Raw genomic sequence first — 14547 nt, forward strand, 5'->3', positions numbered from 1 at the left:
CTTTGCCAAGCCAGATCCTGATATTCCAGCAAGGACTATATACACAGTTTATATAGTATCTGGAATGGACTTGCAGAAAAGAAACCCATCACGATTGACAGGCTCAGTGAATGCCTTGTTAGTATAGAAATCAGAAGTCACAGGCATGCAGTTATATTCCAAGTTTAACATTATTTTCCAACACTTGACAGAAACCATGCCACAGACATGAAAGTGGGTAACACTAGAAACTTAGCTCATTGCTGTCTGCAAGCAAAGAGGATGACTAGTAACAAAAGCCTTCTTTACAGAGCTGACTGGAGTTGAACATACAAGATAATTCTAGTCAAACACAGTAGCCACAGCACAAAAAGCCTCTTGCCACTTTATTTATACTGGTACTACATTTACATGGCTGTATCTGCAATGATTCCATGTGTATATTTAGCAATTCTCTGTACACCAAACAGAGCTGCACAAAGAGTTATTTCCAAAACCACAAAAGCAGCCTCTTCTTGAAGAGCTGTAGAAAGCTCCTAGAGACCTATCACCCCTCAAACGGAGCTGGACTGTGCAAATGCTCCAGCATGGCAGCATTTGCAGTTTCCGCCTCACTGCAACAAGACAAAACTCAGATAAGGCCTTTTTGTATGGAGGATCACCAAGGCTTTGCCAAAGGCATTAGAGTAGTCCAAAACAAACAAACAAACCCAACAACCTACCACTAACAAAAAATTCCAAATCTTAAATCCTCCACCATCCCTCTCCTTCAAACATTCCTGTCTATGAACAGTGCTTCCCAGAGACTCCACGTGAAAGCAATCCAACAACTGAATCATGTCCAGTCCATACAATTATGTAACACACTTGTTTCATTATACTAAGAAGTTAGCGGTTTAGAGCAGTTTAAAGATAAAATGACACAATTTTTGTGGCTACTGCTATATTTTAATTCTGAAACATTATGTTTCAGAAGGACATGCATTATGGCCTTTGGAGTAACTTACACATCCTGATTAAAAAACGCTATCTGCTTGGAAAGGGCAACTTAGAAGGTGCAGCATGCTCTAACTCAGCTAACTCTACACTCAGCTCGAGGTAACTAGCACATTAATATAGATCTATACGTGTTTGTATAAAATTTATTTGTGTTTCTTCTTAAATGCGCTTCTCCCCTTAAAACCACCAAGAAACCACCTCCGTAACAACCTAATACAGTGGTGTCTTTCTTAGTGTAGTTAGGAGGTTAAGCTACGTATCTTGCAGCTAAAGGCTTCTGAGAGAGCCACTAGACAAAAACACTTGGCACTTTTGTTTCATTAACGGGAAAAGACAAGTCAAAAATCATTTCTGGGCTATGGCAACACCTCCAGAGGATCAGCACTTAGAACCTCGCTGTACTAGTATTGCAACAGTTACTTCTTTAGAAGTAGCTGCACACTGAAATTTTCATACAGCCAGAAGCTATGGCTGTAGTCACACATTTCAGATAGCTGACACCAAAAGCACCTCCAAGAGTATTTGACTGCTAAGAAAAGACAATACATCTCCACCAATTTCAGTATCTATTCAACAATGCAGAAAACTGAATGACAGTCCTTCCTGGTTTGTTTCCTCCCAAAGCTAAAAATTCAGAGAAGTCAACATCCTTCAGACCAGCAACTCCCTAGCTCTCCATAGTTTTCCAGATCAACAACTACATTTGATCTGCTCACATACCACATTTAACCTAATAGATACATGCTGGTCCTCTTAGTGAAAAAAAGCAGAAAATTGCACTGATCACGAAAGCTGAAAATCTCAATTTCACCCTTTAACTGCTGACTATTGCTAGGGGATCTCATGGTTTAATATTCAAACAAAGGAACATGGACCAACCTGAGTCTGTTCCAAACCTCTTAACCAGCACACTCTAAAATACTAACATCGAACTGCTGATTTCCATCAACAAAATATTCATACAAGAAAGTATCCAGAAACTAACAGTGAGCATTATGCAGCCAAGGACTAGGAAAGTCTACTACCCCAAAACAAAACAAGGTACATTATTTGAATATTGCATTATATTGACTCAAGAGAAAAAGTAATTCACCTTCCCCAAACCACAGCTTTACAAGACGATGATCTTTTTTCCCCCCAAAATAAAATCTTAAACGTCAAACCTTTTACAACAAAGACACTCAGTGTAATTTGCTGCAGGCCTAATTGAAAGTCCACTAAAAGTAAATTCATGGTTCATCTACTTCAGTGTGGTGTGGATCAGACCCCATGGAATAAAGCAGCACCACTACCTTCCCCCCCACCCCCTAAAAAAAAAAAAAGCCCCAAACAAACAAAAGAATAACCCAAGTGAAGCTCTCCTTAAAATGTTCCAGCATATTATACCTTTTCCAAGTTATTTCAACATAAGCCCTACAAACTGTATCCGTACACACATATACTTAACTAATGGCTATGGAAGCCATAAAGCAAACTCTGCCCCCCCCGCCCCCATCTGAACTCGTCAAGAGTAAAACCTACAGTGGGCAAACACCTCAGGGCAAAAGTTAACACCAGACTGAATTCAGAAGTTCTAGTTCATTTGATTCAAATCAAACTCCAGCAATTTAATTCAGACATGTTAAAAAGTGGCTCAGAATGACAAGAAAAGTGTATCCTTTGATCTACAGACACCACACTTCCAGAAGATAAACCTTTAAAACTAAGTTCACACCTCAGTTCCACTAAAATACTATTCAGAGAAGCAAGATATATTTGCAGAAGAGCCTCACTTACTCACACGAATGTTATGCTTAGAGGCCACGCAGGTATTCACAAACAGGTAAATTATTCTCTGGGGCTCCTACTCCCAAGTCCTCTACTGATGCAATTTTTATTTGGGGGGAAGGAAAACCAGAGTGTGTCACATATCCAAAATAACCAAGAATGATGTGCGACGAGTCTGTAAGAAATGCTACTGGGAAGATCCCAGGATCCCGCAAGACGTCCCAGTGGCACCTGAGCTCTCTCGGAGAAGGTCCCAGAATAGGGCAGCGGGCCGTGCTCGTTACCGTAGCCTCTCCGGGGCTGAGCGCGGGGCATAGCGAGCTGCACACGCACACACAGCGTCTCCCGCTCTCCCTGGGCTACAAAGGGAACAGGAACGCGGTCGCTAGGGGGGGAAGCTGCATCCTCCGGAGGGAGATGGTCCTACCTCCCGGCCGAGGAAGGCGACGGGAGAGCGGGAGAGCAACGCAACCCCTCACACAAGGCGGCCGGACAAGAAGAGCACTGAGAGAGCATCTCCCGGGATGCCCTCCCGGGACTCTCCGGCACCACGTTTCCCGCCCCTGCGGACCCCCATCTTCTGCAGGGGAAGGTTTATTTCGAGGGGGCGAGAGGGCAAGGAACGGTCGCGGTTACTCACATGGGCTCCAAGGTTTTGCTGAGCCAGGATTTCAGCGCCTCGAAGTTTTCTATGATCATTTTAACCACCATCCAGAGCGGCCCGGGCCCCCGCCTCCCCGCCAGCAGCAACAGCAGCAGCCCCGGCGGCGGGTCCGCGCCGCCCCGCCGGCCGGCAACCCGGCTCCCGCCGCGCCTCCCCGCACCCTCCGCCGCCTCCCGGTTCGGCAGAGGCCGCCTGGCAGGGGCCGGAGGCCCAGCGACACGGAGGGGGCGGAACCAGTCGAGCAGCGGCTGCTTCCCGCGGGCCCCGCTCTCGCCGCTCCTCTGCCAGGGAGCGGGTCCCGGGCGCTGCGCGGGTCCCCCCCGCCGGAGGGCGGCGCGGCCGAGTGTGGCGGCGACGCGGCCGAGTGTGGCGGCGGCGCGGTCCGGGACGGGCGGCCCCCCCGCCGCCCTGAGCCGCAGTGCCCGACGGAGCGAGCACCCGAGCGAGCGGGTAAGATGGCGGCGCCCCGCTGTCGCGAGAGCCGGGAGTCTCGCGAGGCCGGGCGGCGCGGGGGCTGCCGGGAGGCGGGGCCGAGCGGGGAGGCCGCTGTGCGGGGGTGAGGCGGGTTCGAGGGGCGGCCTCGGTGTCTTTCAGCGGTCACCCGTTTCCTGATGCCGTGGCTGGACCGAACAGGGCTCTAGTGGCAAAAGAAATGCCATTTTGTATTCCCGACTGGTGTTTGAAATGCGCATGTACTTGTTTTGTTTCCTGGAAACGCTGTTAGCCTTACCTAATATGATCGCAGAACCACAGAATGGGTGAGGTTGGTAGGGACCACAGTGGGTCAGCTGGCCCAACCTCCCTGCTCGAGCAGGGTCATCCTAGAGCACATTGAACAGGGCTGCTTCCAGATCATTCTTGAATAACTCCATTGAGGGACACAACCTCTGTGGACAATCTCTTCTTGTGCACAGTCATCTGCACAATCAAGAAGTTTTTCCTTGGATTCAGGTGAAACTTCCCGTGCATCAGTGTCTGCCCATTGCCTCTTGCCCTATTGCTCCTCACCACCGAGAACAGCCTGGCTCCATCCTCTTGGCACTCTCTCTTCAGATACTTACAGACACTGATGGGACCCCCTCTCAGTTGTCTCTTCTTGAGGCTGAACAGGCCATAGCATCTGCTGGACCTGCTCCAGGAGCTCCATGTCTCTCTTGTACTGAGGAGCACAGAACACACATTTCAGATGTGGCCTCACCAGGGCTGCGTAGAGGTGCAGGATCACCTCCCACTATCTAATGGCAATGTTTTTCCTGATGCATCCCGGGATACCACTGGCCTTCTTGGCCACCAGGGCACACTGCTGCTCATGCACAGCTTGTTGTCCATCTGGACCCCCAGGTCTTCCTCAGCAGAGCTGCTTTCTAGCAGGTCACCCTCAATCTGTACTGGTGCTCGGGATTATTCCTTGTAATAAGCCCTCAACTGGACAGAGTTGCTGCCCATCTCCACCCTCCCACCAGTGGAGAGCAGCCCCCAGTCTCGCAGCCAGTCGGGAGCTGCAATAAGGAACCGCACCCTGGACAAGCAGGAGGGGAAGCACAGCCAATACTCTCTCGGCTCCCCATGTGCAAACTCCCAGAAATGTTTGCCACTGATAGGAAAAGGAAAAACATCCCTTTTTTTTTTTTTTACTTTTTAATTTTTTTTTTTAAGAAAAGCTGGGACCAAAAAAAATGTTTTTTTAAAACATGAGAGTTGGCCGCAAAGTTCCGTATCTTCCTGACGCGGGGGATCCCAGCTCCTCAGGGCGCACCTGGTGGGGGAGCCCAGCCCACGCCGCTGCTCGGACATCCCCACGGGCTGTGGCAGTGGGAACACATGGAACAGCTCCCTGCACAGCTGTGCCCACCAGTGTGGTGCCTTCCCATGGAGAGTTATGTATGTGCTGCTTTCACTGGTGCCCGAGTGCTGAAAGAAAATGTCCCGGCTCAATGTCCCTCAGTCAGATTGATCTGGGCTTTCGAAAGATCTGCATCGCACCTGAGCTCCTGAGTCAGGCATTGTGCACAGGCAGTGCACAAAGGCAAGTGTTTCAAGGAAATCATTCACTCTGCCTTTCTCGGGATGACTCCTGAACTGCCTGCCTGGTGTTCACAGAGGGAGAGGAACTTCAAGTGACTGTCACTAAGACAGCTAAATGAGAGCTGGAAGAGGCTAAGGCTGCCTGCACACAATTATTTATGGCTTGATTATCATCCTTGAAAGCTTGTTGAAGACTGGAGAGTGTAGCAAGCCAACTAAATAAGCTGCCAGTTTAGTAGGTACTTTGGTGAGGACTTCCCAATTACAAGATATACTTTGGTTTTCCTGCACAGTGGAGAATGAACAGCACATCCAGTCAGTAGACAGAAATTCACCAGAGCCTGAAATATTCTGGAAACTGTTCTGTTAACGTGTAAAAAGTCCTCGACTCACAGTCACCAACTTGTAAGTTAAACTCCTCGTGAACATGTAGAAAAGGTCACTAAGCTTGGGATTGTGATGGGTCTCTGAAGGGACAGGCGCACAGAGATTAGGCATTGTGATAAGAATCTTAATTTTATTTTGGATCTGTCCCTTAATTCTTTGCAAAAGTCAGTGTCTAATGGAAATAATTCAGACAAGCACTGCATCAGTCCACTCTCATCTTTGCAAGTACCTTTGATCCTTGGATATACAACAGCCAGCAAAAAAACACAGCCTCTAAGGCTTCCCCACATAAATGTATGGATATAATCACAGTAACAACTTTTCTGTGTTTGATATTTCATTTTCTAAACTGCTTTTTCAACCATTTGGAAGCACAATGCTCTAACTAAATGAAATTAGTGATCACAAAAAGGTTTTCACAAATGCACTTTATGCACTGGATAAGACTTGCCTGCATGTGGTAGTTTTTGAACATTTCTGTGTTTACAGAAATGTGCTGTTATCACACTTCTGTGGCTATATTCATTGTAACTGTAAATAAATAAATAAATAAATAAATGCTGGCTTTCCCAGTTCTAGAGTTTGCAGACTTGAAATATTAAAAGCCTTATAAATATTTACATCCCACGTCTTCAGAAGTGACTGCACTGTTTTGTAGCATTTTTGGGCAATGTTCATTTCATTTCACAGCTGGAATTAGAGGAGTACAAAATAAAACTATTTATTAGGTCTGAGGCAATAATTTCCTCTGAAAAATAAAGTGTCTTCTATATATAAGGTGGTTTCTACTTAAGATACAGTATCTTTAGGTTGTTAGTAGCAGTTTTTAAAACACACAAAAAAGGAATAGTTTTTACTTAACTCAAACTTCATTCACATGTGAAATCAGTACTTTAACTGAAAAAAAAATTGTAACGATCATGTTTCATTTAATGCAACATAATGGAGAATCTGTACAAAGGGTCAAAGTAATAATTAACTTCTACAATGTCATAAAACAAGTAAGTTTTTATTTCTCCTGTAGCTCTTCAATGTAAAATTCACATACAGTCCAAAGGAAAAAAACAGACCCTAAATTTCATCCCTACCTGTACAAAAAAGCCCTGAAGAAGATAACAAGGAAAAATGAGTCTTTGAAAAGGTTGGAAAGCAATAAAAGAACACGCTGAACAGCTGTCATTAGGTTTCAACAATTTAACACTTTCATTTAAAAAATCAGTTACAGCTGATATGTGATAGTGACAATCTGTATCATGTATACGACCTATGAGTATCAAACATTTAATAGGAACTAAGTAACTACGTCATAATTTCAAAACTATGAAAAATGACATATATATTCTGTGGATTAATATAAATGTTGCATTTTAACATCAATAAACTCAAAATATAAATAAGCTGTTATGCAAATAAAGTAATACAAATCTAATGCTTTTACTTATTCGTGCATCACAGACTCCTAACAGTCCTTTTGGCTTAGGAAACCTTTGTTAAGTTCTTCAGAGTAGTATAGATGTTTTCATATATAATAACTCCCAAAGTTCATAGGTTTGGTGTACACTTAGTTTTCAGTAATCTTATCAAACACAATGTAGTGACCTTTGATGTCTAAAAACAATGAGTTGTATTTATCCACATTTTTATTGGATCACCTGCTAACGTGAGAGCTGAATGTGGCCAGTGAAGTTAAGAGAGATTGATCCTTCCTGACATTTCTTGAGATTTTTTTTCTCTGACTCCTTTCCAAAGCCATGGAACTTGTGCTCATAAACAATCTTTATCAATGTGTAAAGCTGCAATTTTTAACTGTTAAAGATTTTTGTTTGAAAGCTGACATTTTCTTAACTGTCCATAGATATTTTCTTAACTGTCTTTTTAACTCAGATTTGTCCCTTTTTTTTAAATACAGAAAATAGTTGTAGAAGAGAATAAATTTAGGCACATCATCCATCTTTTTGCCAGACCTATCCTGCCTTCATTAGTCAGTATTTCTGTCATACAGAAAAAAAAAGTTAATTCTTCTTCTTTTTTATTTTTTTTGTGTATGGTTTGGTTGTTTTGGTTTGGCTTGGTTTTTTTGTTTTTTAAGTGATTTTAATTTTCTTTTGAAGACAAGCCAGACTGGTCTACGTCATTACAAAATTCTTCAATCTATGCTTCTAACGCTTCACCTTTTTATTTAGGAAAATGCAATTGCATTTGTAATTGTATTTAAACATTCATCTCTGACTGGAGGGTTTTTTCTGGTGTTAAATGTGATTCTGGTTTTGCATAGGAGGTATAATACACCCGTTCCAGACTTGGGGCTTCTAGTGTCTCCCAGAAAAGGCATTTCAGCATTATAGACCTCAGATGTATCAGAGTGGATGATCTGAAGATCAAGGGTTCTATGTCCCTACAGCATATTACAGCCCCTAGCATCAACACACAGTCTAAAAAAGCAGGGCTGATGAAACTGGATGGCATCAAGATGGATTGATGGAACTAAACCATTTTTGTATGTTGTTCAGATTTTTAGTTTGTACTTACAATGAGTTTTGGGGTTTGCCATTGGTTGCTATATAGACATGTATCTGTACATGTACTGTCTTTACTCTGTGTTAAGGAGCCAAATGTTGTTCCTCCTGATGCTCCTTGGCTAGCTAAAGCGAGTTTCATTTCAGGAGGCGTCAGTATGAGTTTTGAGGATCATGTCACAGAATTGATCCAGACCTGAGGGCTCCTCCTTCCATCCTTCACAAATAGGAAATGTTTATCAGTTCTTGAGTATCTGAAAGCTGAGGCACTTCTGCATTTCCCCATGAATACACCTACTTGTGCTTTCACAGGTATCACAAAGCAGGTCAGCTTTGTAATACTCTTACTTGACTGTGATCCAAAAAGATCAATGTTTATATGAATGTTTAGTCCTTTGCTTTTTTACTGTTGACTGCTGCATAGTGAATTTAATCAAACAGAGCCACTGCCACTTAAAAAACAGGGCCTGTAAAAGCTCTCAGAGCAGATGGTCTGTAAGATGTAAATGTCTTCCTCTAACCTTGAAACCAGAAATTCAATTATTAAATAAGCTGTGGACATTAGACAACGTTCTTGTCCATAGTCTTTCTAGACAGCAGACCTAAACTTTGGGATTATATATCTCTTCGGCCTCCTCTTGCTGCAGGAAGCAGATAGGTGACATAGCTGGAGAAAAGTGGTCTATGTGGCCCTACTGAGCAGGGGAGGACTCCAGAGGTCCCTTCCAACCTAAACCACCCTACAATTCTATAAAAGGCTTTGTGCAGAGTGTCCCAAAGCCACAAGTGTTTGAAGTATTCATAGCTGGTGCACGTAGCATTTAGCCTGAGATTGCAAGTCATAGAATAGAGCATTGCTTTTTTGAACTGACCTAACAGTTGTTCAACAGGTTTTCTTGGAAGCCAAGGTTGTAACAAGTCACAACCATCAGAAGTCAAACCTACAAATTCTGTGGTTTTAATTATTGCTTAAATATAGAGACCAGTAGTGGGATATTTAGTTGATATTTATCAGAATACTTCACACTTTGAAGTCACACTATGCTAAGCCTGTATTGTGTATCTCTAAATGTCCTTGTGTTTTGAAAAGTAGAAACTGTTGCTTTTGTAAGTCAAGATGCTGGTGGTGTCGAACCTCATTAGTTTGTACTAATGCAGGGGTAGCTTGTTGTGGACTTGGTTGTTAATTTGTACCAACAGAGGCAGGATTGCTCCACTTTGCCAATGGCAGCAAAATTAAGCTTAGCCCCTGCTTGCGCCTGTGGGAAGGATGACTGGAAAAGGGGCCAGGGTGTAATTAATACCTCCTTCCTTTCCTTCCCAAGTTGCAGAGTAGCAGGAAAGGAAAGACATAGCTCATAACTCTGCCCCTATGACACCAACCAGCAGAACTTCTTCTTCCAGAAATCTTCTTAATGGAATCTCAAGCTACTGTGTCATCCTTTGTTTGCACGAGCAAATGATTATGGGGCAGAGCCACACCTGAACTTATGCCTGTGTGTGGGGTAAGAGGCTACCTGCGTTCCCCAATTCCCTCGGGCAAACTGCTGTGAAGGAGGGGCTGAGGCTGGAGGCAACTGTGACGATGCTGGTGCTGCTGCGGTCTCAGCTGTCGTGTCATGAAGAACACATGCTGTGGGTGGGATTTCCTGTTAGGGAAGAGAGGCTGCCTCCCTAGTAATTAGGTTGGTCCATCCCAAATGTTATTTTCAATGTCCTGTCTACAGTGTGTCTTAGACGCCACCTAATGCACTGTCCCGTTTTTGGCCATAAGCCTACAGTTCTGGGTCATGCTACACAGTATATGGACAGTTGATTCCTGAAGTAGCAGATTTTCACTTAGTGCTGTCTAGTGTATTTTGCTTCGCAAATCTTGTGCAAAAAATTAAAAAAGATATGGTATCCTTTCCATTTCAGATGTTACTAATACAAAAAACATTGGAGGAAGCAAGCAGGATCTCTATTTCGTCCTTCCTGCTACCCCTCATGCCCAGCTCACCTTCTTATTAAATTGAAGAAGAGTAGAGGAAAATTGTTTTTCAGAGTTTTTGTGTAGGGTACACCACGCCGGAGAGAAGGCATTCCTGAGTCACAGTATGAACCTTGTTGCCTCTGAGATGGCTCAGCTATCTAAGATCATATTCAAATTGTAGTAAATGGAAAAAGTAATCTCCAGTGCCAGGATGCACTTTATCCATTTATCTTGAAACCACTAATTTATTTTCAATTATAAATAAAAAATTTTATGAGTTAAAACTGAAAAAACCAGCCATTGTTAAAGATTGCTGTGAGACGCCACATGACTAATCCAGCAAGGATGGCTTCGTACTACAGATCTAAGCTCTCTGTGTTAAATGTAGTAGAACCACTGCAAAGAATTTTAAAGGATACCTTCTGTCACATTTGAGGTGAAAGTTGTATTGTTCACACCACCTATTCTTCTTCATTGTAGACTATACATAATCACATACGGTGAAGTGACAAAGTCTTGGTTCTATGAGTTCGTCCTACAGAAATATACAAATAAACTACTCCTGAGAGGATGAAGCTATCTACTTTTTATTTCTGGTACCATTTGGTTTTGGGGAGCTACTGGGTTTACAATTACACAATTAAAAAGGATCTAATATTAGCATTAAAAAGGTTATTTAAATCTTCTTTGTGAAAAATTTATTAGATAAATTATTATTTTAAAGATTTCAGATTACCCACCATGGAGATCAGGATGTGTGCAACTAACTATTCTTAAAAATTACCTGCAGCATTACAAATATGGGAAAAGTGCTGTTGTCCCTTGTGCAAGGCATTTTTATATTTTTTAACTGTCAGATCTTGGAAAAAAACTTTCGAGAAGCTTGGAAATAAAATATTTTTTAAATAATTTTAATTTCCATTTGAAGCAACTTTTAGTTTTTCTCAGTGAAGAAACTGAAACAGTACGGTGCTTTACATTTTTGTTCTTTCTGTTGTGCACAGACCTCAGGCCTGATGTCAGCCTGGTTAGAATTTGCCCAGGTCAATGTTGCTGCAGAGCCAGGAGAGGGAGCACAGACATTGCTGCTTCTTGGTCATGCTTTTAGAGGCAGCTTGGATTATTTCCAGAGGAAAATCACTAAACTTGTTGTAAGAGGAGACATTGTGGAATCCTCTTTTTCTTCTCTTGTTTTTTTCTCCCAAGTTTTTTAATAATATTTAATTAGGGGAAGTTAAACACTGGATATTTTCCTCAATTCCTATAAAACAAAACAAAACAAAACAAAAAAAGCAAGGAAAAAAATCTCTTTGCAATTTTATGAATGGCTGGTATACTATTTTAACATTTTAAAAACTTTTAAGGGGTATTTTTGCATTTTCATATGCAGACATCGAGGAAGGTGAAGTTTACCAGAATCCAAATACAGGAGAAAAACTTGATTCACTGCAGTCTAATATTAGAACATGTCTTTCAGTGTGTTTTTATAGTTTTAGTCTAACTTCAGATCTTATGTTTACTCAGAAATTTTCAGGTATTAAAAGCATTATTTTAAAGACACAAAGGGTACATAAATTCTCTCCAACTTTTTAATAGCAATTGTTAGAACTTCCCATGTCTCACCTCTGTCATAATTTCTTAGATTTCTCATTTATAATTTCTCATACCACTTAGATGTTCCTGACTTTGGAGAGAAAACCATCAGCAAGTGCCTTGTTTCACCCTGATAATCATTTCTACTACTTAACCAGTTGATACAGAAGAGTTGCATTGCTTTCCTGTAGCAGGACTTGGGTGAAGCTTTTTAAAGAATTCCCCGAATAAAATTAAAATGTATAATCTGTGTGATGGCTTTGTAGTACTGAAAAAAGATTCATTCTTATGTCCTTGGTTTGAGATCTGTGTCCAAAGAGCACTGACAGCACTACAAGGATGACAGCTTACAAGTCAGGCAATGCCCGAGTGAAGGCTGCCAGTTGTGCTGATGGCCAGCTCTGTCATTCAGGGCCACAGACTGTCTATCGCAGGCGCTCAGGGAGCAGGAGGCTGGCTTCTCACTCAGACTGCACAAGGCAACATGTCAGGTCACTTCATCGCTCTCTGTGTGTCTTCCCATGGTTCCTTATATACTCAACAGATAAGATCTTATCACCTCTTATCTGTATATAGAGGACTTGTAGGAGAAGTGATGGTAGTACGAATGATAATCATCTGGCTACACCGATCACAAAGTGGTGGAGTTTAAAATTTTCAGTGTAATGAGAAAAAAGATCAGTGGAGTCACTATCCTGGACTAGAAATGAGCAAGCCTTACGTTGCTGAGGGAGCCAGTTTGCAGTGCCCTGCCTTTTGAGGACTTAGGGCTTTCTATGAGAGCAAGTCAGTTTTGAGGAACCACTTTCTACAAGCCCCAGAGCAGGCAATGCCATGGTATTGTGAGTCAAGCAAGTGGGACAGAAGACTGTTTTAGCTGAACAGGGAACTCCTTTTGCCACTTGGGTGGAAGAAGAAATTGTATGTTCTCTGGGAGCAAGGTCAGGCTTTGCAGAAAGATCATAGAGCTGTAGTTCTCATCTGTAGGGAGAAAACACGAAAGTCCAAGAATTGAAATTTGTCAGTGTTGTGTCAAGACAATAAAAAGGGCTTTTTAAAGTATGTTGATAGCAAGAAGAGGTCTAAGGGAAATACTGAACCAACACCTGATGAAGCTGGTCACCTGACAAATGGTGATGAAGAAAAGACAGGGGCATTTAATGCTTTTTTTGAGTCAGTCTTTAGTATTACTGATAAGCCTTGGGGTGCCGAGTCACCGAGTCACAGGGCTGCAGGAACAGTGGTTCTCCATTTGTGGACACCAGAATTGTAAGGGACCAGCTGTATCAGCAGAACATTCACAAGTCCATGGGACCTGATGGGATTCATCCCAGAGTTCTGAAGGTGGATGTTATGGCAGGACCTTTCTGGACCATCTACCAAAGGTACTGGGTGTTGGGGGAGGTCTCTACTGACTGGAAATAGGCCAGTGTTATTCCCATCCACAAAAAGAGTGAAGGAAGACCCAGGAAATTAGAGACATTTTATTCTACCCTCAGTTTCTGTAAAATCATATAGAAGATTATACTGGGTACTACTGAAAGGCATTTAAAGAATAATGTAGTCATCAGTCACAATCTACATGGGCTCACAAAGAGAAATTCCTGTGCAACTATAATTTGATATCGTTCTAAGACAGGGTCATCCACCTCATGGAAGAAGAGAATGCAGTGGGTGTAGATGTCTAGATTTTAGTAAGGCTTTGTATACTGTCCCTCATAGCATCCTTCTGGACAAGTTGTCCAGTTGTGGAATGAGCAGTACATAGTGCACTGGGTAAAGAACTGGCAGAATAACAGGGCTCAAAGGGTTGTAGTGAATGGCTGGTGTAGCCACACAAAGTAAATGAAGGTTTCCCATTTTTAACACCTTTTCCAGAGTATGTTTACATTTTCTTCTGCAGCCTCTGAGGAAGGTATAGCTTATCAAAATGGATGAAGCTTATCAGCATTGATGAATCACAGTGGATGAAGGGAAGACAGTCGAGACAGTTTTTCTGGTTTTAGTTAGGCTTATATGTTAAATGCTGATACAACAGGAACACGGAATTTTCTCAGAAATCTGAAACTGGACTACTTCCTAGAATAATCAATAAATAAACGAGGATTTTCTACCTGCTGTTTATGCAGTCATGTTATTAAGTTCTGAAGGACTTTCAAATATATTTATACATAAAAGATGCCGCACATCTGATATAAGAGAACTGTTTTTGTTTGGGGTTTTTTGTTGGTTTTGTTTGGGGGTTTTTTCCCTTTGGGAAAGGCAGAAGATGATAATCACCTTTTTATACAGTTCCATAAAACACTCTGAGGTGGTCCACAATGATTTTTTTCCTGCATCTAGCTTCTGATTGTAAGCAAAATGCCTTTTTTTCTTTCCTCTTCCCATATTGGAGCATCGACCCATCGTGTATATCTGTCATGTGGTGTGACGGAAAAACACCTCTTCCCAAAAGTCTTCTCTTTTCCCACTAGAGGGAGAGCTCTCCCAAAATACTCATGGGAGACAGTTCCACTGGCGGAAACTCTTCTACTCTAAACAAGCATTTTTAGGAATGTTTTCGGCTAATGGTAAGGGCTACCCTGCAATGAAATTATATGAAATGAAGTAAAATGCAGTGAAATTAAATTTTTGTCAGGTTTTGA

At 42.3% G+C, this 14547-nt stretch overlaps 1 protein-coding gene across 5 annotated transcripts in view; it reads right to left on the reverse strand.

The window, feature by feature from the left end:
• Positions 1 to 3769, reverse strand: part of RBM26 (RNA binding motif protein 26) — a 52348-nt gene extending 48579 nt beyond the window's left edge. For 4 of the 5 annotated variants that reach the window (XM_010409889.3, XM_019292174.2, XM_019292175.2 and 1 more), the window contains exon 1: positions 3386 to 3769. In XM_010409889.3, the coding sequence (XP_010408191.1) occupies positions 3386 to 3456 (71 nt within the window). In that variant the 5' untranslated portion in view covers positions 3457 to 3769. The remainder of the gene's footprint in view (positions 1 to 3385) is intronic. The other variant, XM_010409891.3, reaches the window with a different exon arrangement.
• Positions 3770 to 14547: the final 10778 nt, after the last annotated feature.

The sequence above is a fragment of the Corvus cornix genome, chromosome 1, assembly GCF_000738735.6.
Source record: "Corvus cornix cornix isolate S_Up_H32 chromosome 1, ASM73873v5, whole genome shotgun sequence".
Lineage (NCBI taxonomy): Eukaryota > Metazoa > Chordata > Aves > Passeriformes > Corvidae > Corvus > Corvus cornix.